The sequence below is a fragment of the Rhamphochromis sp. 'chilingali' genome, assembly GCF_963969265.1.
Source record: "Rhamphochromis sp. 'chilingali' genome assembly, chromosome: 16".
In the NCBI taxonomy this organism is placed as follows: domain Eukaryota; kingdom Metazoa; phylum Chordata; class Actinopteri; order Cichliformes; family Cichlidae; genus Rhamphochromis; species Rhamphochromis sp. 'chilingali'.
In genome coordinates this window covers 35,167,977-35,193,704 of record NC_137943.1, presented here as the reverse complement: position 1 = coordinate 35,193,704, position 25,728 = coordinate 35,167,977, and the positions used below count along the sequence as shown (strand labels likewise).

General features: G+C 42.6%; 3 protein-coding genes across 3 annotated transcripts; 1 reads left to right on the top strand and 2 right to left on the bottom strand.

Annotated features, from left to right (window-relative positions):
* Positions 1-2,049: 2,049 nt before the first annotated feature.
* LOC308412753 (zinc finger MYM-type protein 1-like) lies at positions 2,050-7,436 on the bottom strand. The gene is made up of 3 exons (XM_080907310.1): positions 4,289-7,436; positions 3,750-3,864; positions 2,050-3,542 (listed from the first exon to the last, which is right to left on the bottom strand). Exons 1-3 carry the CDS (start codon positions 5,815-5,817, stop codon positions 3,015-3,017), a joined length of 2,172 nt encoding a protein of 723 aa, XP_080763436.1. The 5' UTR covers positions 5,818-7,436; the 3' UTR covers positions 2,050-3,014.
* Positions 7,437-8,706: 1,270 nt separating this feature from the next.
* On the top strand, positions 8,707-23,894 carry LOC308412586 (uncharacterized protein). Its single transcript, XM_080907055.1, has 4 exons — positions 8,707-9,098; positions 16,553-16,933; positions 20,251-20,595; positions 21,539-23,894. The coding sequence occupies exons 1-4, from the start codon at positions 8,927-8,929 to the stop codon at positions 22,603-22,605; spliced, it is 1,965 nt and encodes a 654-aa protein (XP_080763181.1). The 5' UTR covers positions 8,707-8,926; the 3' UTR covers positions 22,606-23,894.
* On the bottom strand, positions 9,111-13,999 carry LOC308412584 (zinc finger MYM-type protein 1-like). Its single transcript, XM_080907052.1, has 3 exons — positions 10,967-13,999; positions 10,428-10,542; positions 9,111-10,220 (listed from the first exon to the last, which is right to left on the bottom strand). The coding sequence occupies exons 1-3, from the start codon at positions 12,493-12,495 to the stop codon at positions 9,693-9,695; spliced, it is 2,172 nt and encodes a 723-aa protein (XP_080763178.1). The 5' UTR covers positions 12,496-13,999; the 3' UTR covers positions 9,111-9,692.
* Positions 23,895-25,728: the final 1,834 nt, after the last annotated feature.

The following is a 25,728-nucleotide window of genomic DNA, read 5'->3' as shown; positions in this document are numbered from 1 at the left end:
CATTTGTACCTTTCAATTGTGTCTGTTTGTGCGTCATGCAAATGAACCTTTGACAAGAATGAAATGACACTAATATTTCACTAGTGTTGTAACATCACATGTCGTTAGCGCAGTCTGTCTGTGTCTTTTCTCTGCGAACAAACATGTTAGAGTTGGTTGTGATATACAGTCTGTATAAGTGTGGTTACTCTAATGATCATTTGTAAGGAGATGGCAGTTACTGTGAATGTACAGCAGGTGATCAGTAATAAACAGTCAGACAATGACTCTGACAATCTCATTCAATCTTGCAGACTGAATGCACCTTCTGTGGAAAGTGGTACCACACAGTGTGTGTGGACGTCCCCTGTGCAGAAGGCGACTACAAATGTTGTGGGTGCTAAATAAACAGAAACAAATGATCCCTGTTGTCTGTGCTTACTGATGTTTTTAGTGTTGACAATCCACATTGCTGGAATTGCATCTGTCAACATGTTTGTGGGTAGATTTGGATGTACCAGGGGTAAGTGCAGCCACTCAGCCTCTACTCAATGTGATCATAGCAGCAGGTGTAGATGTGTCACAAGTTAATCTAGTAGTGGGCTATGGTAGCAGTGGACTGAGCTCCATTTGAAACTGCTCCAGCTGCTGTGTGATAGTGGATCTGCTACAAATTGAAGATCATAAGCAAGTTTTGGAAATTAACCCTTGTACTATGTTGAAGAACAAACAATTGACATTGATTTTGTTGCGGGTCATTGTGACCCGTACTGTGTAAATCCACTCAGAATTATCCAAAAACTGCAATAAAACAATAGCAACTTTATTTCCCATCAGATAAACATGTAGAACACAGACATACAACAGTTAGACTTTCCATAACTATTTTAGGAACAGTTTGGTTTTTCGTTCTTACAAACACATTTCTGTTGAACTTGCCCGACGTTCTCAGTTTTTCAATGCTCAACATTTTCAGTTTTGTCCACATGATGGACAGAATGTAACTGTGTGCTTTCTGCAGATGTACTTCTTGCATTTCTCACAAAACGTGCTTGTTTTCAAACAGGAATCTTCCTAACTAAGATTTAAAACAAAAGATTTCTACGTCTCCTCCAGTCTCACAAACAGATGACAAACCAAGCGACACACCTGAGTCACTGACTTTCTTAAATCCACTCACTCTCACTGGCTGTTTATTACTAATCACTGTGTAACTACTGTGAATTCACAGTAACTGCCGTCTCCTTACAAATCTTCATTGGATTAACCACACTTATACAGACTGTAAATAACTCCAGCCATGTTGATGGATTGCCTATATTGGCTGGAAATATTCATTTCCGGAGGAAAGGACACAGGCAGACGATGCTTACAGGATGTGATGTGACAACACTAATGAAATATTGATGTGTCATATTTGTCCAAGGCGTATTTCATTGTTATGGAAAAAGAGAATATCAAAATCATGATGACCAATTGGAGTGGTGATTTCTATGACTTTGTGTATATAATTTGGAATTTTGTACAAATGTAGGCCAATAAGGAATATATGATATCATTTCATTCTTTCCAAAGGTTTCTTTGCATGACGCACAAACAGACACAATTGAAAGGTACAAATGTGCATGACACGAATTCAAACGTGGTGCAGATGTGTGTCACAGGCTGATCTGGCTGTAGGCTGTGGCACGTGGCCAGAGGTGGCGCTGGTTGACTCGAGTCCATGTTAGTGCACAAAGTAAACTGCTCGCTGTAGTTGTGAAGCAAAAACGCTGAAACCGGAGAAACAAACCGTGCGAGGGGAACGATGACGACGACAAGAGTCTCCCGATCGTTTACTCTTGCTGTCCTGTGAACAACATCGGCGTGGTGTTACTTGTTTGCTGTTTTCGCGATCGCGTCGCGCATGAGGATATCACCAGGTAAACTCGCCACATTTTTATACATTTTGTTGTTCAACAGCATCAAGACTGACGGAGTGTGTTTGAGATAACCTCACAAGTGTCACAGATGACACATTTGGTGTTTTTTTGCTGGTTTGTCGGTAGCAGCTCCTGAAACGCAAGAATGCCACACATCTGTTCGACCAACGCCAGTTGATCTAAACGCCAGTTGATCTGGAACACCGGAAGCTCACCACGTGACACCAGGCGGAAGAAAACAAAGGAAAGGCGCTAATACCGTTAGCTTTCCACGTGTGTGTGCCTGAGCACAGGGACTGTTGTGTTGTTGTTGTGTGAGCTGAGTGTGTGAGCTGCGGCAGCAACGATGCCTTCAGTTCAGTATCTGAGAGAGTTCATCAACGAGCGACTAACTGCTGCTGCTGAACAAATATTCTTGGAGTTTGAAAAAACGATCGTCCAGTACGAGGAAGAGATCGACCGTCAGCGCAGACTGCTGGATATCACCTGGAAACCCCAAATCAAGCTGCACAGGACAGGTGAGTGTCCCTCTGAGGGAGGATCCTGATCACAGCTCTGCGGGACGTTTCTGATTGTGAGGACTTTTTGATGTGAGCTAACAAAGAGCAAACAGAGGACAGGACTGCGCTGCGCTCCATGCAAACAGCAGGCGCTTAAATCAGCCTGGATTTCTCTCCTGATTATTTAGTGAAACAAAGTTAGGATTAGAAGATTTGTGAGTCTGGTTCAGAGGGGGGCCCATGTGCCGAAAAGCCCCCGGTGTTCCAGATCTACTGGCGTTTAGATCAACTGGCGTTGGTCGAACAGATGTGTGGCAGCAGTGGCGGCTCCTGAAAAAAATCTCAGGGGGGGGCAATTTTTATGATATCGACTAAAATGACCCATTTAATGAGTACATCAAACAACACAATTTTAATTTAAATTTAAAATGAACAACCATATTCTGGCCATTTGTATAGATTTGTAAAAATGAACATGAACAGATTTTTTTTTTTTTTTTTGAATGAATGAAAAATAACTATTGAAAACAACAACTGTAAACTGATTGGGGGGGTGGGCTAAAGAGAGAAAGAGAGAGGGATGGAGAAAGAGAGTAAATATGGTTAAGGGTTCTTATTTGTACAAGAACTTTGCTCGTCTGTCTTTCTGAGTGGCAAATTTCTCGATGACCCTGGTGTTGAAATCAGGAAGTTCTTGTGTGAGTTTTTTCTCTATGGACAGCATAGCCAGAGCGTTGAGCCGATCCTGAGCCATATTGTTTCTCAGGAAAGTTTTTATCCTCTTTAAAGTAGAGAAACACCTCTCCGATTCTGATGTTGTCATTGGTGTGGTGATGAGGATGTTAAGAAGACTTACAGTTTCGGTGAATGTGTCTTGAAGGTTGTTTTCCATCAGAACCTGATAGAGCGCCAGCGCACCACTACAACTCTGAAACTCCTCGTTGTCGTAGATCAGGGACAGTTCTGTTTTAAGTCTGGCTTTGTCCAATGAGGGATAGGCTTCCACTGTGGTTTGTAGTGCTGCATCTGGAAAATTTTTGCTGTGTTGTTGGAACAAGTCTCCTTGCAACAGAGTGGCGCTGACAAGGTGCTTGGTGAAAGAAAACCTCTCCTTGGCATGGCTCATAATGGTGTCGCACACCTATCCAATAATATATAATTGGTAAGAGTTAGATTCAGTGGTAAGACTTTGGCACATGTCTCATGTTAATCATTATTCTGAAAAAAAAAATCTGTCCATAACAAAACAAAACAGTCATGACCACTATATCAAATGACATCTGACAGCATCGTCATTAGATTTTATCTGATGATCCGATTTAAATCAGACCAAGCAGCTAGTGCTTACCTCCAGTGCCAAATGGTGTTGCCTGTCTTCCCCCAATGTTCTCCGTCTCTTTGTGGGTGGGTCTTGAACAGGTCCCCTGTACTCCTCATCCACAACCAGATTAGGAAGTGCCTCCCTGATCCAATACATAAGTTTCATTAATGGCTTCTGAAAACTGAATAGGGATATATTAACCAAACACAAACCAAACAAAGGTTGTGTTCTAATTACCGGGAATTACCGGATTTAATTAATAACCGGACCTGGTTTAATGGCTGGGGGAAAACCAGTGCAAGTAAATAAAGGCCCTGGCCATAATTTCAGGAAATAGCCTATGGTATAGGCTACATCAAATCATTACTGGGAATATACTTCATCAAATATACTTAATCAAATATTTTTCATAAAATTACTTCAAAGGCTGATATAAATCAAAATTATCTGAATTCCATTAAACATTTAAGTCACAGAACACAGAATATATGCAGAGAATTTGATAGAATCTATGCATAGATAATTAACATTTATTCTAGGTTACATATTTATGCTTTTATGCCTACCTGATAGCCTGCATGCGGCTGATGAATGTCTGGGTGATCCCTGCGATGGTGACAGAATCGATGTTTCTCTTCTGTAGGTGGTTATACAGCATGTCTACATGTGGCATTATCTTGTGAAACAAGGCCAGGAAAAAACAGAAAGCTTCGTCTTCCAGCATTCTCACGAAACCACCGGCATCTCTCTTTGTAGGGGCATCAAATCCTTCACTGTTACGGATGGTCTGAAAACACCTCACCAGATCGTCTTTATGTTCATACACTGTATTCACAGCACGACTGTTGAAGTTCCAACGGGTTGCCGATGCACTTGGAAGTCGGTGCGCCACCACCTCGTCAAGCACTGCAGTCCTCTTGCTCGATTTAGTAAAAAAAGAAGCGAATCCTGCTATGTCGGAAAAAAAGTGACTGATTTGAGGGATGTGGGAGGTTGCTTGTTGCATTACCAGGTTTAACTGATGGGCATAACAATGTACGTAGTGAGCGTTAGCATAAATGTCCTGTATCTTACGCTGCACTCCTCCAGTGGTACCCCTCATTACAGCGGCCCCATCGTAGGCCTGGGCGATCAACTTTCTCTCTTGTCCCTGGGGGAGGATGAAGCGCAGCCTCTCCGATAAGGCACTGGCTATTGCATCTGCACAAGCATTGGGTAGCTTGATGAATTCAAAAAAACGCTCTTGAATACGGTTTCGTTGGTCAATGTATCTTAGCACCATGACTAACTGACAGTGTGTAGAAATGTCAGTGGTTTCATCAGCTTGAATGGCTAAAAACTTCGCTGCCTTTACTTCTTCCACGATCCTTTCTCTCAGAACTGCCAACATGCAATCCAGGATCTCGTTCTGGACTGTTTTCGAGGTGCCTTTAAATACAGTAGCATTTTCAAGGTGTTGCCTCAAGTCGTGATCAATTGATGCCATCAAGTCGACTAAACCTCTAAAAATCCCTGGATTGTCTGAGGAATCACTTTCATCATGTCCCCGCATTGCTAGCTCAAAAGCACCACAAAACTTAATACAATCGATGATTTTAGATAAAATATGACGGTTTTTATCTACCTCTTCGTTGTGCCTTCTTAAAGCAATCCGATGTCCATCATCTAGCTGCGCCGCTATGCTAGTTTTCCCTAGCACAGCTAGCTTTACACTGTTGTCCATATGAACTCGTGAGCTTTCATGTTTCTTGATTCGTTCGGAGAGGTGCTTTAAGTCGGTTTGTCCAGATTGTGTCCACGTCAAATCACACTTGTCACTTTTGAACAGTATGCACGGGAAACAAAAAAGTGCATTAGCTGTTCCACAGCCTGTCAGCCACGACTTGCGCTGGAACCAACTCCGACAAAAAGTCCTGTTGTATGCTTTTGACTTCTCCTTCGTTGCCTGGGTTAGTTGAATTTCGGGCTTGTCAGGTCCCAACTCTTTAACTTGCAGTTTTTCTGCCATTGTCCTTCTGGCAAAAGGGTAGGTTAGAAGCGATCTAACCGAATTTGGGGGAGGCTGTGCCTCAACCGTTAACAATACCGCTGCCATCGTCTCTCTCTGACCTTATAGCTCACTTAGGCTACTGACTGAGGTAAAATTCTAGAACAGCAAATCTTCGCGCGTTTTCTGCAGGGGCGCAATTTTAAGCGCCCCCAAACCATTTAATTCAGCGACGCTGATAGGTCAAATATTTATTATTTTCCCCTGGCAACCATTTAATGATAGGCTATTTCGCTGCATATCAAGGGCGCTTTGACGAGCGCCCCAGAAGAAGAAAAATACCGTTTGTTGGTTGAACTTTAATGAGTCAGCTGGTGAAAATGTTAAAATACGCCTGGCTGTATATGGGCACACACATAGTAAAACTATCATTGATGAATTTTTTAAAAATATATATTTTTACTCCTCCACATTTGGGGGGGCGGAGCCCGAGCGCCCCCTATGGGCCAGCCGCCACTGTGTGGCAGTCTTGCGTTTCAGGAGCTGCTACCGACAAACCAGCAAAAAAACACCAAATGTGTCACCTGTGACACTTGTGAGGTTGTCTCAAACACACTCCGTCAGTCTTGATGCTGTTGAACAACAAAATGTTTAAAATGTGGCGAGTTTACCTGGTGATATCCTCATGCGCGACGCGATCGCGAAAACAGCAAACAAGTAACACCACGCCGATGTTGTTCACAGGACAGCAAGAGTAAACGATCGGGAGACTCTTGTCGTCGTCATCGTTCCCCTCGCACGGTTTGTTTCTCCGGTTTCAGCGTTTTTGCTTCACAACTACAGCGAGCAGTTTACTTTGTGCACTAACATGGACTCGAGTCAACCAGCGCCACCTCTGGCCACGTGCCACAGCCTACAGCCAGATCAACCTGTGACACACATCTGCAGCACGTTTGAATTCGTGTCATGCACATTTGTACCTTTCAATTGTGTCTGTTTGTGCGTCATGCAAATGAACCTTTGACAAGAATGAAATGACACTAATATTTCACTAGTGTTGTAACATCACATGTCGTTAGCGCAGTCTGTCTGTGTCTTTTCTCTGCGAACAAACATGTTAGAGTTGGTTGTGATATACAGTCTGCATAAGTGTGGTTACTCTAATGATCATTTGTAAGGAGATGGCAGTTACTGTGAATGTACAGCAGGTGATCAGTAATAAACAGTCAGACAATGACTCTGACAATCTCATTCAATCTTGCAGACTGAATGCACCTTCTGTGGAAAGTGGTACCACACAGTGTGTGTGGACTTCCCCTGTGCAGAAGGCGACTACAAATGTTGTGGGTGCTAAATAAACAGAAACAAATGATCCCTGTTGTCTGTGCTTACTGATGTTTTTAGTGTTGACAATCCACATTGCTGGAATTGCATCTGTCAACATGTTTGTGGGTAGATTTGGATGTACCAGGGGTAAGTGCAGCCACTCAGCCTCTACTCAATGTGATCATAGCAGCAGGTGTAGATGTGTCACAAGTTAATCTAGTAGTGGGCTATGGTAGCAGTGGACTGAGCTCCATTTGAAACTGCTCCAGCTGCTGTGTGATAGTGGATCTGCTACAAATTGAAGATCATAAGCAAGTTTTGGAAATTAACCCTTGTACTATGTTGAAGAACAAACAATTGACATTGATTTTGTTGCGGGTCATTGTGACCCGTACTGTGTAAATCCACTCAGAATTATCCAAAAACTGCAATAAAACAATAGCACCTTTATTTCCCATCAGATAAACATGTAGAACACAGACATACAACAGTTAGACTTTCCATAACTATTTTAGGAACAGTTTGGTTTTTCGTTCTTACAAACACATTTCTGTTGAACTTGCCCGACGTTCTCAGTTTTTCAATGCTCAACATTTTCAATTTTGTCCACATGATGGACAGAATGTAACTGTGTGCTTTCTGCAGATGTACTTCTTGCATTTCTCACAAAACGTGCTTGTTTTCAAACAGGAATCTTCCTAACTAAGATTTAAAACAAAAGATTTCTACGTCTCCTCCAGTCTCACAAACAGATGACAAACCAAGCGACACACCTGAGTCACTGACTTTCTTAAATCCACTCACTCTCACTGGCTGTTTATTACTAATCACTGTGTAACTACTGTGAATTCACAGTAACTGCCGTCTCCTTACAAATCTTCATTGGATTAACCACACTTATACAGACTGTAAATAACTCCAGCCATGTTGATGGATTGCCTATATTGGCTGGAAATATTCATTTCCGGAGGAAAGGACACAGGCAGACGATGCTTACAGGATGTGATGTGACAACACTAATGAAATATTGATGTGTCATATTTGTCCAAGGCGTATTTCATTGTTATGGAAAAAGAGAATATCAAAATCATGATGACCAATTGGAGTGGTGATTTCTATGACTTTGTGTATATAATTTGGAATTTTGTACAAATGTAGGCCAATAAGGAATATATGATATCATTTCATTCTTTCCAAAGGTTTCTTTGCATGACGCACAAACAGACACAATTGAAAGGTACAAATGTGCATGACACGAATTCAAACGTGGTGCAGATGTGTGTCACAGGCTGATCTGGCTGTAGGCTGTGGCACGTGGCCAGAGGTGGCGCTGGTTGACTCGAGTCCATGTTAGTGCACAAAGTAAACTGCTCGCTGTAGTTGTGAAGCAAAAACGCTGAAACCGGAGAAACAAACCGTGCGAGGGGAACGATGACGACGACAAGAGTCTCCCGATCTTTACTCTTGCTGTCCTGTGAACAACATCGGCGTGGTGTTACTTGTTTGCTGTTTTCGCGATCGCGTCGCGCATGAGGATATCACCAGGTAAACTCGCCACATTTTTATACATTTTGTTGTTCAACAGCATCAAGACTGACGGAGTGTGTTTGAGACAACCTCACAAGTGTCACAGATGACACATTTGGTGTTTTTTTGCTGGTTTGTCGGTAGCAGCTCCTGAAACGCAAGACTGCCACACATCTGTTCGACCAACGCCAGTTGATCTAAACGCCAGTTGATCTGGAACACCGGAAGCTCACCACGTGACACCAGGCGGAAGAAAACAAAGGAAAGGCGCTAATACCGTTAGCTTTCCACGTGTGTGTGCCTGAGCACAGGGACTGTTGTGTTGTTGTTGTGTGAGCTGAGTGTGTGAGCTGCGGCAGCAACGATGCCTTCAGTTCAGTATCTGAGAGAGTTCATCAACGAGCGACTAACTGCTGCTGCTGAACAAATATTCTTGGAGTTTGAAAAAACGATCGTCCAGTACGAGGAAGAGATCGACCGTCAGCGCAGACTGCTGGATATCACCTGGAAACCCCAAATCAAGCTGCACAGGACAGGTGAGTGTCCCTCTGAGGGAGGATCCTGATCACAGCTCTGCGGGACGTTTCTGATTGTGAGGACTTTTTGATGTGAGCTAACAAAGAGCAAACAGAGGACAGGACTGCGCTGCGCTCCATGCAAACAGCAGGCGCTTAAATCAGCCTGGATTTCTCTCCTGATTATTTAGTGAAACAAAGTTAGGATTAGAAGATTTGTGAGTCTGGTTCAGAGGGGGGCCCATGTGCCGAAAAGCCCCCGGTGTTCCAGATCTACTGGCGTTTAGATCAACTGGCGTTGGTCGAACAGATGTGTGGCAGCAGTGGCGGCTCCTGAAAAAAATCTCAGGGGGGGGCAATTTTTATGATATCGACTAAAATGACCCATTTAATGAGTACATCAAACAACACAATTTTAATTTAAATTTAAAATGAACAACCATATTCTGGCCATTTGTATAGATTTGTAAAAATGAACATGAACAGATTTTTTTTTTTTTTTTGAATGAATGAAAAATAACTATTGAAAACAACAACTGTAAACTGATTGGGGGGGTGGGCTAAAGAGAGAAAGAGAGAGGGATGGAGAAAGAGAGTAAATATGGTTAAGGGTTCTTATTTGTACAAGAACTTTGCTCGTCTGTCTTTCTGAGTGGCAAATTTCTCGATGACCCTGGTGTTGAAATCAGGAAGTTCTTGTGTGAGTTTTTTCTCTATGGACAGCATAGCCAGAGCGTTGAGCCGATCCTGAGCCATATTGTTTCTCAGGAAAGTTTTTATCCTCTTTAAAGTAGAGAAACACCTCTCCGATTCTGATGTTGTCATTGGTGTGGTGATGAGGATGTTAAGAAGACTTACAGTTTCGGTGAATGTGTCTTGAAGGTTGTTTTCCATCAGAACCTGATAGAGCGCCAGCGCACCACTACAACTCTGAAACTCCTCGTTGTCGTAGATCAGGGACAGTTCTGTTTTAAGTCTGGCTTTGTCCAATGAGGGATAGGCTTCCACTGTGGTTTGTAGTGCTGCATCTGGAAAATTTTTGCTGTGTTGTTGGAACAAGTCTCCTTGCAACAGAGTGGCGCTGACAAGGTGCTTGGTGAAAGAAAACCTCTCCTTGGCATGGCTCATAATGGTGTCGCACACCTATCCAATAATATATAATTGGTAAGAGTTAGATTCAGTGGTAAGACTTTGGCACATGTCTCATGTTAATCATTATTCTGAAAAAAAAAATCTGTCCATAACAAAACAAAACAGTCATGACCACTATATCAAATGACATCTGACAGCATCGTCATTAGATTTTATCTGATGATCCGATTTAAATCAGACCAAGCAGCTAGTGCTTACCTCCAGTGCCAAATGGTGTTGCCTGTCTTCCCCCAATGTTCTCCGTCTCTTTGTGGGTGGGTCTTGAACAGGTCCCCTGTACTCCTCATCCACAACCAGATTAGGAAGTGCCTCCCTGATCCAATACATAAGTTTCATTAATGGCTTCTGAAAACTGAATAGGGATATATTAACCAAACACAAACCAAACAAAGGTTGTGTTCTAATTACCGGGAATTACCGGATTTAATTAATAACCGGACCTGGTTTAATGGCTGGGGGAAAACCAGTGCAAGTAAATAAAGGCCCTGGCCATAATTTCAGGAAATAGCCTATGGTATAGGCTACATCAAATCATTACTGGGAATATACTTCATCAAATATACTTAATCAAATATTTTTCATAAAATTACTTCAAAGGCTGATATAAATCAAAATTATCTGAATTCCATTAAACATTTAAGTCACAGAACACAGAATATATGCAGAGAATTTGATAGAATCTATGCATAGATAATTAACATTTATTCTAGGTTACATATTTATGCTTTTATGCCTACCTGATAGCCTGCATGCGGCTGATGAATGTCTGGGTGATCCCTGCGATGGTGACAGAATCGATGTTTCTCTTCTGTAGGTGGTTATACAGCATGTCTACATGTGGCATTATCTTGTGAAACAAGGCCAGGAAAAAACAGAAAGCTTCGTCTTCCAGCATTCTCACGAAACCACCGGCATCTCTCTTTGTAGGGGCATCAAATCCTTCACTGTTACGGATGGTCTGAAAACACCTCACCAGATCGTCTTTATGTTCATACACTGTATTCACAGCACGACTGTTGAAGTTCCAACGGGTTGCCGATGCACTTGGAAGTCGGTGCGCCACCACCTCGTCAAGCACTGCAGTCCTCTTGCTCGATTTAGTAAAAAAAGAAGCGAATCCTGCTATGTCGGAAAAAAAGTGACTGATTTGAGGGATGTGGGAGGTTGCTTGTTGCATTACCAGGTTTAACTGATGGGCATAACAATGTACGTAGTGAGCGTTAGCATAAATGTCCTGTATCTTACGCTGCACTCCTCCAGTGGTACCCCTCATTACAGCGGCCCCATCGTAGGCCTGGGCGATCAACTTTCTCTCTTGTCCCTGGGGGAGGATGAAGCGCAGCCTCTCCGATAAGGCACTGGCTATTGCATCTGCACAAGCATTGGGTAGCTTGATGAATTCAAAAAAACGCTCTTGAATACGGTTTCGTTGGTCAATGTATCTTAGCACCATGACTAACTGACAGTGTGTAGAAATGTCAGTGGTTTCATCAGCTTGAATGGCTAAAAACTTCGCTGCCTTTACTTCTTCCACGATCCTTTCTCTCAGAACTGCCAACATGCAATCCAGGATCTCGTTCTGGACTGTTTTCGAGGTGCCTTTAAATACAGTAGCATTTTCAAGGTGTTGCCTCAAGTCGTGATCAATTGATGCCATCAAGTCGACTAAACCTCTAAAAATCCCTGGATTGTCTGAGGAATCACTTTCATCATGTCCCCGCATTGCTAGCTCAAAAGCACCACAAAACTTAATACAATCGATGATTTTAGATAAAATATGACGGTTTTTATCTACCTCTTCGTTGTGCCTTCTTAAAGCAATCCGATGTCCATCATCTAGCTGCGCCGCTATGCTAGTTTTCCCTAGCACAGCTAGCTTTACACTGTTGTCCATATGAACTCGTGAGCTTTCATGTTTCTTGATTCGTTCGGAGAGGTGCTTTAAGTCGGTTTGTCCAGATTGTGTCCACGTCAAATCACACTTGTCACTTTTGAACAGTATGCACGGGAAACAAAAAAGTGCATTAGCTGTTCCACAGCCTGTCAGCCACGACTTGCGCTGGAACCAACTCCGACAAAAAGTCCTGTTGTATGCTTTTGACTTCTCCTTCGTTGCCTGGGTTAGTTGAATTTCGGGCTTGTCAGGTCCCAACTCTTTAACTTGCAGTTTTTCTGCCATTGTCCTTCTGGCAAAAGGGTAGGTTAGAAGCGATCTAACCGAATTTGGGGGAGGCTGTGCCTCAACCGTTAACAATACCGCTGCCATCGTCTCTCTCTGACCTTATAGCTCACTTAGGCTACTGACTGAGGTAAAATTCTAGAACAGCAAATCTTCGCGCGTTTTCTGCAGGGGCGCAATTTTAAGCGCCCCCAAACCATTTAATTCAGCGACGCTGATAGGTCAAATATTTATTATTTTCCCCTGGCAACCATTTAATGATAGGCTATTTCGCTGCATATCAAGGGCGCTTTGACGAGCGCCCCAGAAGAAGAAAAATACCGTTTGTTGGTTGAACTTTAATGAGTCAGCTGGTGAAAATGTTAAAATACGCCTGGCTGTATATGGGCACACACATAGTAAAACTATCATTGATGAATTTTTTAAAAATATATATTTTTACTCCTCCACATTTGGGGGGGCGGAGCCCGAGCGCCCCCTATGGGCCAGCCGCCACTGTGTGGCAGTCTTGCGTTTCAGGAGCTGCTACCGACAAACCAGCAAAAAAACACCAAATGTGTCACCTGTGACACTTGTGAGGTTGTCTCAAACACACTCCGTCAGTCTTGATGCTGTTGAACAACAAAATGTTTAAAATGTGGCGAGTTTACCTGGTGATATCCTCATGCGCGACGCGATCGCGAAAACAGCAAACAAGTAACACCACGCCGATGTTGTTCACAGGACAGCAAGAGTAAAGATCGGGAGACTCTTGTCGTCGTCATCGTTCCCCTCGCACGGTTTATTTCTCCGGTTTCAGCGTTTTTGCTTCACAACTACAGCGAGCAGTTTACTTTGTGCACTAACATGGACTCGAGTCAACCAGCGCCACCTCTGGCCAAGTGCCACAGCCTACAGCCAGATCAGCCTGTGACACACATCTGCACCACGTTTGAATTCGTGTCATGCACATTTGTACCTTTCAACTGTGTCTGTTTGTGCGTCATGCAAATAAACCTTTGAAATGAATGAAATGATATCATATATTCCTTATTGGCCTACATTTGTACAAAATTCCAAATTATATACACAAAGTCATAGAAATCACCACTCCAATTGGTCATCATGATTTTGATATTCTCTTTTTCCATAACAATGACATACACCTTGGACAAATATGACACATCAATATTTCATTAGTGTTGTCACATCACATCCTGTAAGCAGAGTCTGTCTGTGTCTTTTACCTGGAAATTAATATTTCCAGCCAATATAGGCAACCCATCAACATGGCTGGAGTTATATACAGTCTGTATAAGTGTGGTTAATCCAATGAAGATTTGTAAGGAGACGGCAGTTACTGTGAATTCACAGCAGTTACACAGTGATTAGTAATAAACAGCCAGTGAGAGTGAGTGGATATGACTGTTCCCACCACTAACACATGACCATAGCCCACTACTAGATTAACTTGTGACACATCTGCACCTGCTGCTATGATCACATTGAGTAGAGGCTGAGTGGCTGCACTTACCCCTGGTACATCCAAATCTACCCACAAACATGTTGAAAGATGCAATGCCAGCAATGTGGATTGTCAACACTAAAAACATCAGTAAGCACAGACAACAGGGATCATTTGTTTCTGTTTATTTAGCACCCACAACATTTGTAGTCGCCTTCTGCACAGGGGAAGTCCACACACACTGTGTGGTACCACTTTCCACAGAAGGTGCAATCTGCAAGATTGAATGAGATTGTCAGAGTCATTGTCTGGCTGTTTATTACTAATCACTGTGTAACTGCTGTACATTCACAGTAACTGCCATCTCCTTACAAATGATCATTAGAGTAACCACACTTATGCAGACTGTATATCACAACCAACTCTAACATGTTTGTTTGCAGAGGGCAGACACAGACAGACTACGCTAACGACATGTGATGTTACAACACTGGTGAAATATTAGTGTGTTCACGACATTTTTCGTATGGGCAAAAGTATTGATATCAGGATGGTGATTCTTATGTGTATGTCATTTGGCATTTTGTACAAATGTAGGCCAATAAGGAATATATGATATCATTTCATTCATTTCAAAGGTTTATTTGCATGACGCACAAACAGACACAATTGAAAGGTACAAATGTGCATGACACGAATTCAAACGTGGTGCAGATGTGTGTCACAGGCTGATCTGGCTGTAGGCTGTGGCACTTGGCCAGAGGTGGCGCTGGTTGACTCGAGTCCATGTTAGTGCACAAAGTAAACTGCTCGCTGTAGTTGTGAAGCAAAAACGCTGAAACCGGAGAAACAAACCGTGCGAGGGGAACGATGACGACGACAAGAGTCTCCCGATCTTTACTCTTGCTGTCCTGTGAACAACATCGGCGTGGTGTTACTTGTTTGCTGTTTTCACAATCGCGTCGCGCATGAGGATATCACCAGGTAAACTCGCCACATTTTAAACATTTTGTTGTTCAACAGCATCAAGACTGACGGAGTGTGTTTGAGACAACCTCACAAGTGTCACAGGTGACACATTTGGTGTTTTTTTGCTGGTTTGTCGGTAGCAGCTCCTGAAACGCAAGACTGCCGCACATCTGTTCGACCAACGCCAGTTGATCTAAACGCCAGTAGATCTGGAACACCGGACCGGTGAGCGTCCTCCTGCCCCTGGAAAGTTTAACTACGCATTTAATCCGCATATGAGAGAAAAAACAAAGAAGCCCAGTTTTAACCGCGTGTCTGCTTTTCTGCTGAGGTCTGTCAGCTCAACTCTTTGTCGTGTAAAGTTGTAGAAAAGCTTCTGGTTGCTCTTTGTCCGGACTGTGTCGTCATTATGAAGCAGGAGAGTTTCATTCATTTCATTCGTATCCCAGCTACCACAGGAGAGGTACACCCTGGGCAGGCCGTTTAGCATCACCAGTTAACCTAACCCCACTAAGTGCACGTGTTTGGACTGGGAGGGATCCAGAGAACCCACTCAAACACGGGGAGAACATGCTAACTCCACACAGGGCCGTGAGCAGGGGGTGGATTCAAACTCAGGAGCGTCTTGCTGTGAGGCAACAGTGCTACCCACCACAGCACCGTGCTGCCCTGGATCACAGTCAGTGTGTTTCTGCTGTGGATTGTTGGATGCACTCAAAGTGTCCAATCACAGTTTGTGTCTGTGACGTAAATGCTGACCAATCAGAAGGAGTTTCTCTGTTCTGTGTTGTACATCAGTGGCTGTGTTTTGGGGTTTGTTTTAAAGACATTGGTGCTTAAGTTTTAATCGTATGTACTGACACACTCACTCATTTAGCTGAGACAACAACAGCGCCTCCTTCCTGCTCCGTCCACACAGGAGAACACATGACCTTTTCGCTCTCTTTTCCAAAACACTTTCTGGTATGACGGAATATTTGCTCCAGGAGAAATTTTCCCTCTTTCCAGCAAACCACCTCCTTCTCTCTCCTCTGTACAGATACACAATATGTACTATACACAAACCCTTCCTGAGAGTTTCCCTCAGCATGTCAGCTGTGCTTTCCAGTCGTCTGGGAACTCTTCCCTGCCACTCGGAGTCCGTCTCAGCTCCTCCTGAGCTCGGAGCAGCTTCCACCATTTATTCCCTTCCTCTGTCTTCTCTCACTTCCTCTTATTGATTTCCAAAGTTATCTTGCAGACTTCCATCTGATGCCCCCAGCTATGTCTCCTTCAGATTTCACCTTCTGTATAAGATGGAGTTCACCTGTGTGCACCTTCCTGCAGTCTCATACATCCCTCTGTGTTCCTCCCTCTTGTTAAAGTTCAACACAACCTTTTCTATCCTTTCTTTAAAGGCACTCCTACCCAGCGCCTCCTCATCACCTCTCCTCCCTTCACTTACATGTTTGTTGAACTCTCTCTCCCCCTGCAGACACTCAGTACTGCTTCATCCAACTTACTCCAGAATTCCTCTTCTTCTTCTACATAACCGACCCGTGTTATCCACATGTGTACATTGTGCAGTATAGACACACTATAAGCGACTCAGAGGCCTTTTTTCAGCACGCGTGTATTCTCTGTTTTGGCTTTTCTCCGTGTAGTAACTTTGAAAGCTTGTGTGTGTGTGTCGGAGTATTTGCCTTTTTATAATATTATTTATTTCTTTTTTGTGTCCTTTTCTACTTCCAGACCTCCCACTGCGACTCCTCTGCAGAGAGGAGGAGGTTCTCCCTGAGCAGCAGCTCAGGAACCAGGACAGGAGCTCCAGATTGGACCAGGAGGAACCAGAACCTCCACAGATTAAAGAGCAACAGGAGGAACTGTGCAGCAGTCAGGAGGGAGAGCAGCTGGGACTGGAGGAGGAGACGGATACCTTTACGGTGACTGCTACTTACGAGGAAAGCGACCTCAGTAACGCCACTCACTCTGACTCCAGTGTGTTTGTTGGGACTGAATCCAGAGAAGCATTCAAAGTTTTAAATAATTCTACCCAGATCGAGAAAGACATCAACCATCAGCCCAGAGAGCTGGACGTCACCACCAGTGCTGAGACAGATGTGCACAGAACAGGTGAGTCTCACTCTGATGGTCTGGTCCTAATCAGAGCCCTGTTACACAATTTATGATGCAGCTGCAGTTATTTTTCAGAGAGAAATACCATGAAGTATTGTTATAATTAAAGAGTTTCAGCATTAGACTCAAAGTATGTATAAAACGAGTGGATCCATGTCAGCTGCAAACCTACGAGTGTTGTTTGGTTAATGTTGTTGGCTTGGTGCTTAAAGACATGCTTTTGTTGTCATTCAGTGTACAGCAAGTGTACAAGGCACACAGTTTCATTACAGTTGGCTCGACACAGGATGAAAATATAGAAAAGCTCTAGTACATATAGTAAGATGTGTATATATGACGTCAGTGAGAGTTACAATCGGTCTAAAGACTTTAGACCGTTTGTAACTCTCAGTGATCGTTTGATTTATGGACCTGCAGCGCAGTTTGAGCGCAGACACGGCTGGTGACGTCAGACTTAAAGACCGGATTACATTTGCACTCAGTAACCTTCCTGTTCTTTCAGAATATAAACAGAATAAATCCACCAACAAAGCCTCATTTAAACTGGTGGAGACGTGTTAGCTGTTAGTCTGCATTGATAAAATAGACAGCAGTTATTTGAGACCTTCAACAATCTCTTGTAGAGTGATTCCAGTCAGACTGTAGCTGTCTTCCGGGTCAAACGATCACTGCGGCGTCACAGAGTTACAAACTGTCTAAATCGGGAGGTCCAGAGAAGGTCCACTGCCGGTTCAGATAGAGGGGGAGGAGGTAGAGGTGGTCAACAAGTACAAGTACCTCGGGCTGTGGGTGGACAATAAACTGGACTGGTCATGCAACACAGAGCACCTGTATAAAAAAGCCCAAAGCCGACTGTGCTTCCTCAGGAGGCTGAGGTCTTTCAACATCTGCAGGAAGCTCCTGAGGATGTTTTACCAGTCAGTGGTTGCTGGAGTACTTTTCTATGCTGTGGTGTGCTGGGGGAGCAGCACAGCAAAGAAGGACTCATGCAGGCTGGAGAAACTGATCAGGAAGGCTGGCTCTGTGGTCGGCATGAAGCTGGACACTCTGGTGACAGTGGCAGAGAAAAGGACATTAAAGAAACTGCTGGACATTATGAACAATGCTGGGCATCCTCTGCACACGGCCATTAACAACCAGAAGAGTCTGTTCAGTGACAGGTTGCTTCTCCCAAAGACAAGAACTAACAGACTTAAAAACTCCTTTGTCCCACACGCCATCAGACTGTTTAACTCCTCTCTGGAGGGGAGAGGGAGGGGAGACAGGAGGACAAAGGAGGGGGGAACAACTAAGCTGTAGTGCCTCTTCACCTCACTGTACAATACCTTGTGCAATACTTTTTGTAAATAGTCAACAGTGCAATAGACTCAATACTTGAAATGTGCAATTCACTTGTATTTTTATTTTTATTCCTATTTATTCTATTTATCCCCTTTGTATTAGAGCTGGGCGATAGAACGATAACGATATGTATCGCGATATAACTTTTACTCGATAGAGAAATTAAGCTATCGCGATAGACCTCGCCGCTCTTGTCCTCAAAAAAAAAAAAAAAAAAAAAAAGGTCAGCCAATCCAAATTAAGTAGCGCAGAGCCGAACCAATCACAGCCGCAGCGTCACGTCGCGTGACTTGTTACGTACAGCACAAGTGCCAAGCCGCACGTGTGTTTGTTTGGGAAGCAGCCAGCGGGTAATGGAGGAAATGAGTGCGCCGACTAGAAAAATCAACCGCGCGTGACCGAAGAGAAAACAGATGATGGTTCCAATGCCGGAGAGATTGTCGAACGGAAGAGCCAGAGAAGCTCCGTAGTGTGAAGGTATTTCGGCTATTTCAAGTCTGACAAAAAACAGAGTAGCGTGCACTGTAAATTGTGCCGAAAGCAAGTCTGGAAATACAATAAACTGGTGCATGCGTCACACTGTGCGCCACGTTATTGTTTCGGTGAAATGAATTTCTACAATACTGTTAATTCTACTCTCTGCAGTGTTTAAATGCTTACATATACACACAGTTACTGTCCCTCCACACATACGACTCGGTTCTGCTTCTATGCCCCAGCTTTGTTTACTTTTTCCCACCGAGGCTTCTAGACTTCTGATTGGCCAACATTTAGGCACGGTTAGGAATCTAGCGCCACCTGCTGCTTTGGCATGTTCATAGCAGCGTTTTCCTTCATTTCTGCCTTTATGTGTGGACGGGATTATTTTTTAAAACGAAAACGGAAAATCTCCGTTTTCAAAAATACCCGTGTACGTGTGGACGTAGCCTCAGTCTCTGACTGGAAGCGCTAATTCGTCATTCGGCTTTTGTCAGACTAACGTAACTGTTAAAACTGTTTGAAAAGCTCAGCTATACAACAAGGAGAGATTGAGAATTTCCTTTTAGTTCTCAGTTTATTTGATATTGACAAAAGTTAGTCAGTTTTGTCTGTTCTTCTGTAAAACAAACTAAGATTATTTTTAGAATTAATATTTTGTTTCTAAGTGGAATTGACAATTTAGTCTGTTTCGTTTGTTCTATTTTGAAACTTAAACGCTTTAGCGGCTGCCTTTTGTGTAGTTTGCAATATTTGCCTTTATTTATCTGAAAAAGTCTCATGTTCCTTAAGTACATCTACCCTGTTGAACTTATTATGGGAAATAAATATTTAAATAAAAACAAGCTGCTGATTATTTCACATTTTACTTGTGAGCAACGGCACATTTAAATCTTACAAATATAGTTATTTGGCTTATATCGTGATAGATATCGTTATCGCCTGAAATGAAAAAAACATATCGTGATATGAAAAAATCTCATATCGCCCAGCTCTACTTTGTATATTTTATTTATATTTGTCTCTGTATTTATATATGTGTGTGTGTGTGTGTGTGTGTGTGTGTGTGTGTATATATATATATATATATATATATATATATATATATATATATATATATATATATATATATATATATATATATATATATATAACAATTCTGTAACTGTAACTTCGGTCGTTGCTGTGCTTTTTGGAAGTCGAATTTCCCAGAGGAACCCACCCGAGGGATTAATAAAGTTCTATCTTATCTTAAATCCTTTAATCTTTAATAAAATAATCAGTGTGGCTGCTCTATCAGCTGTAACAGTTAAGTTTAACATTCAGGCATCCACGAAAACAGAATTTATGAAGTTTAACCGAGTTCGAAGTTAGCAGGGAGTTAGCTCGCTAGTTTCCACCTAAAGATGATACAGCATGTTCATTACCCCGAACATGATTAAAGGAACAATGTATTTCACTGCTTTTCTTTTTCTGGGCTCCTATTGTCCCTGCAGACCTCCCACAGCAGCAGCTCAGGAACCAGGACAGGAGCTCCAGATTGGACCAGGAGGAACCAGAACCTCCACAGATTAAAGAGCAACAGGAGGAACTGTGCAGCAGTCAGGAGGGAGAGCAGCTGGGACTGGAGGAGGAGACGGATACCTTTACGGTGACTGCTACTTACGAGGAAAGCGACCTCAGTAACGCCACTCACTCTGACTCCAGTGTGTTTGTTGGGACTGAATCCAGAGAAGCATTCAAAGTTTTAAATAATTCTACCCAGATCGAGAAAGACATCAACCATCAGCCCAGAGAGCTGGACGTCACCACCAGTGCTGAGACAGATGTGCACAGAACAGGTGAGTCTCACTCTGATGGTCTGGTCCTAATCAGAGCCCTGTTACACAATTTATGATGCAGCTGCAGTTATTTTTCAGAGAGAAATACCATGAAGTATTGTTATAATTAAAGAGTTTCAGCATTAGACTCAAAGTATGTATAAAACGAGTGGATCCATGTCAGCTGCAAACCTACGAGTGTTGTTTGGTTAATGTTGTTGGCTTGGTGCTTAAAGACATGCTTTTGTTGTCATTCAGTGTACAGCAAGTGTACAAGGCACACAGTTTCATTACAGTTGGCTCGACACAGGATGAAAATATAGAAAAGCTCTAGTACATATAGTAAGATGTGTATATATGACGTCAGTGAGAGTTACAATCGGTCTAAAGACTTTAGACCGTTTGTAACTCTCAGTGATCGTTTGATTTATGGACCTGCAGCGCAGTTTGAGCGCAGACACGGCTGGTGACGTCAGACTTAAAGACCGGATTACATTTGCACTCAGTAACCTTCCTGTTCTTTCAGAATATAAACAGAATAAATCCACCAACAAAGCCTCATTTAAACTGGTGGAGACGTGTTAGCTGTTAGTCTGCATTGATAAAATAGACAGCAGTTATTTGAGACCTTCAACAATCTCTTGTAGAGTGATTCCAGTCAGACTGTAGCTGTCTTCCGGGTCAAACGATCACTGCGGCGTCACAGAGTTACAAACTGTCTAAATCCTTTAATCTTTAATAAAATAATCAGTGTGGCTGCTCTATCAGCTGTAACAGTTAAGTTTAACATTCAGGCATCCACGAAAACAGAATTTATGAAGTTTAACCAAGTTCGAAGTTAGCAGGGAGTTAGCTCGCTAGTTTCCACCTAAAGATGATACAGCATGTTCATTACCCCGAACATGATTAAAGGAACAATGTATTTCACTGCTTTTCTTTTTCTGGGCTCCTATTGTCCCTGCAGACCTCCCACAGCAGCAGCTCAGGAACCAGGACAGGAGCTCCAGATTGGACCAGGGGGAACCAGAACCTCCACAGCGCACAGAGGAACAGAACAAACTCTGCAGCAGTCAGGAGGGAGAGCAGTCCGTAGTGACAGAGACGAAAATTTCTACGGTGACTCCTGCTCACAGCAAAAGTGACCACAGTGAATCAGAAGCAAACCGTGACCAGCTCCTCACTCACGGCTCTGCTGCAGCTGAGAGCCGAGATCAGGAAGGAGGGAAGAAGGGCGATTCAGACTCTGGAAATCCAGAGTCAAAACTTCATGTAAACAGAAGTCAGAGCAACAATTCTGAAGAATTCCCACCATCAGCGAGTCGGTGTAACACTGACACGGGTCGAAAATCTCTCCAGTGTGACATTTGTGGAAAGTCTTTTAAGAAAAAGTGCCAAATGAAGGAGCATTACAAAATCCACACAGGTGAGAAACCATTCACCTGTAATACATGTGAGAAAAGTTTTGCTCAGAAGAGCACTTTGCTGCGCCACATGACTGTCCACACAGGAGAGAGGTTGTTTTCCTGCCACATATGTGGCAAAACTTTTAGGCAACGCGGGAATCTGATGATCCACCTGAGAATCCACACCGGTGAGAGGCCGTATTCCTGCACAATGTGTGAAAAGACTTTCAGTCAGAGTAGTCATTTGTTGGGCCACATGCGAAGCCACAGAGGAGAGAAGCTGCACCAGTGCGATCACTGTGGGAAATGTTTTTCCGAATCATCGTCACTTAAATTACACAAAGTGATCCACACAGGAGAGAGGCCTCATTCTTGCCAGTTATGTGAGAAAACGTTCATTAAACGCAGTAACCTGCTGCGCCACATGAGAACGCACACAGGAGAGAAACCGTATGTTTGCGAGACCTGCGGGGAAAGATTTACTCTGTCAACATCGCTAAAAAGCCACAACGCGATCCACACGGGCGAGAAGCCGTATCACTGTAAAACCTGTGGGAAAATGTTCCGCCAGAGTCATCATTTGTTGTTTCACATGAAAACACACAACCAGCAGAAGCTGCAGTGCTGAAAGTTTTGTGGAGAAAACAAGTATCTACCAACAACTATTTTGATGTTGTCACGTGTAAAACTGTGTTCTTCATTTGATTTTGATTTTCCGTTCTGCGATGAAGCTTTGTTTCTCTAATGCAGGGTTTCTTTTCACAGTGAGTACCACCACATAAAATATATGGCTCTTAAATTACCAGCCTTTGACCAACATTAGAGTACAGTAGTATACACCTATTAAACACCACATGCAGTTTCTTATATGAATGTTATTTATTAGAACTGTCATAAACAGGATGTGACAGGTGACAATAACAACTGTACTGCATTAAAACATTCTCAGCAGGTGGGATATCCAACCTTTAAGTGATGACGTATGAACAAACTACTCTGCATTTATTAAGGCTGTTGTGTTTTTAACATGTGTCACCAGTGGTACGCATACCACATTTTAAGAACCACTGCCCTAATGAAAACATAACGCGTCTTTTAGAATATATTACATGTTAGATTCCTTTTCCTTTTGGAGAAAGCCATGTTTAAAGTCTTCTTGCTGTGGTTGGTTGGATGCACTGAGAACCTGTCTGACTGACCAGCAGGACTGAGTTCATCCATCTTCTGCTGCTGGGTTTGGGACAGTAGCCTGAGCAGAGAAGCTCAGACCTCCTTCGGGGGAACACTCGGGTATTCCCAAGTCAGGCGAGAGGTGTAATTGTTCTGGATCTGCCTCGGTGCCGCATCCTGTGATTTTGTTCTTTCATTTTTTTTATCCTAATTTCTTGTTTTGGGAGATTTCTTTGACACTCTGGAAAAGGACTTTAACTTTTCTAATAGCATTATATCGACCTCTCAGAGATTCCAGTTATTTGTACGTTCAACACGTTTTCAGTGATTTTCTCCAGCAGCTTTTGGATCATTTTCTGACATTTTAAATTTATAATGGTGGTGTAAATATTGAAGTGGAGAAGTAGTTTTTCACCTGGTGTCATCCATCTGCAGTTTTCGAACAGCAGCTGTAACAGTCACACAAACCTTTTCATCGTTACTTTGATTTCTGTGTGCGTCTGAGTGTCATTTAAACCAGCAGGTATGAGACAATCTCTCACTGATAGAAATGTGTGTTCTTGTTTTTCCGTCTCGTGGTTATTTGTGAATTGTGGGTTCAGATTTTGGAGCGTTGAAAGTGTCAAAGAATTTAATTTCTTTAAAACAGCTTTAATTTTTCCTTTTTCTTCTTTTTTTTAACTGTTTGAGTTTTAAAGGAGACATGAACAAACTGTAGATGTTCAAAGCTGTTAGAAACATTTTGTTATAAATAAAGGGTTTTTTCTTCTAACAGTTCTGTGCTTCCACAGCAGCTCTGTCTCTGTCTCTGATCTTTACTGCTTCATTTCTCTGTTGTCTTTGTCATCAGTCCAATGACACAAGAATCAGAGGTTTAACAGTGTGTGGCTCCCTCTAGTGGATGTTGTGGAGTATTCTGTTGTCTTTGCTCCAAAGGTTTTTGTACAGAGTTTTGCTGTTTCCTGTCACTGTGGGCCGCAGAGCACAGTAGTACACAGCAGAGTCAGACAGCTGAAGCTTCTGGATCTTCAGAGAAACTGATGTCTTGTTGAGTTCAGCATCAAATCTGTCCTTCGGGAACTCTTGAGCGTTTTCAGTTCCAGAAGCATCTCGCCGTAAAACATATTTCGGATAGTCGTTCACGTCCTGTTTGTACCAGAACAAATATGGAAATGTAGAAGTTGTTTCGTATTTGCAGTAAAGTGTAACTGTGTCTCCTTCAGCAGCAATGACATCTCCTTGTTCCTGGATCACTTTGTCTTCTCCTTTACACTCTGAGGAAGAACAGAACATGCAGAGGAAGAGATGGATCAACAAACATGATTAAAAACTCACCATTAATCAGACTCACACATTTATTTAAGCAGAAGAAACATGTTGATGTTTGTATCTCACCAAAGAAAAGAGCAGCAAGAATAATCCACAGCCAATGTTCCATCTGTACAACAAGGTTTAAATCAACAGGAGAAACTAGCTGATGTTCAACATTCAGTCTGAGAATTGTTCTCTTCACAGCAGCACTTATTATTGACACAATGGTTGAACACAGTGCAGAAGGAGAGCCCCGCCTACTGGATGATGTCGCCCTCTGTCTCCTCTTTGAGTCTCACTTCTCTCACTTCCTCTTCCTCCTGGTTCACAGACTGTTAGCAGCATTTGAATCACTGTGAGGAGGGAGGATGGAGCACTTTGCACTGTGTGCAAGGACAACGAGCCAAATGTTCTCCATCACTCAGCTAAAAGTGAGACTCAGAGTCAGATATGTTTCCAGATTAGATGAGCTATAAATGTGGAGACACCAGAAGAATTTCCAGAACCTGACTCCTGGTGTTTATATATATATATATATGTGTGTGTGTGTGTGTGTGTGTGTGTGTGTGTGTGTGTGTGTGTGTGTGTATATATATACACACACACACATATATATGGTTTATTGTTTAGCATGCCTTTAACATTATGAATCCATGTTTCACAAAGCCAGTACACAGCAATTACAACACAATACATGAAGAGAGACTTAAAAACTAGCAATAAAAAGTAAAATAAGTTATTTGTATTTGTGTGTGTGGAGCAGCAGATTTGCAAACAAGCTGGTAGATTTGAATTGACTGAAGGATTAAACTCTGTGGTGAAACAGCGTGTGACGCCTGTCGGTTCAAATGTCCATCAAAGAAATGTTAAAAAAAAAAATCTTCCTAATTTGTCTTTTTAATCATAAAAGAAAAATAGAAAATGGAACCAGCTGGGCCAAATGGACAATGACTTCTAATATGCACTTAAATATTGTAACCAAGTTACCAAGTCTGATCACCAAACCAAGCAATGATACAAAACAGTAAAACAGATTCAATCAAACCTTTATTTAAAAAAAGGTTCATCATTTCACATGAAACATTAAAAACTTTCAATCTCCTTAAAACGTGCAGCTGTTGTTGGATCTTTTTCACTGTAGCATCAAGATGTGACTCAAAGGACAGAGCATGATCGAGAACAAACTTACTTCCAACTGTCCACCAGTTCAATGGCTGCACTGTTTACTACTGTTAGTGCAGGATGGGGGGATGTCCTCCTGGAGTCAGTT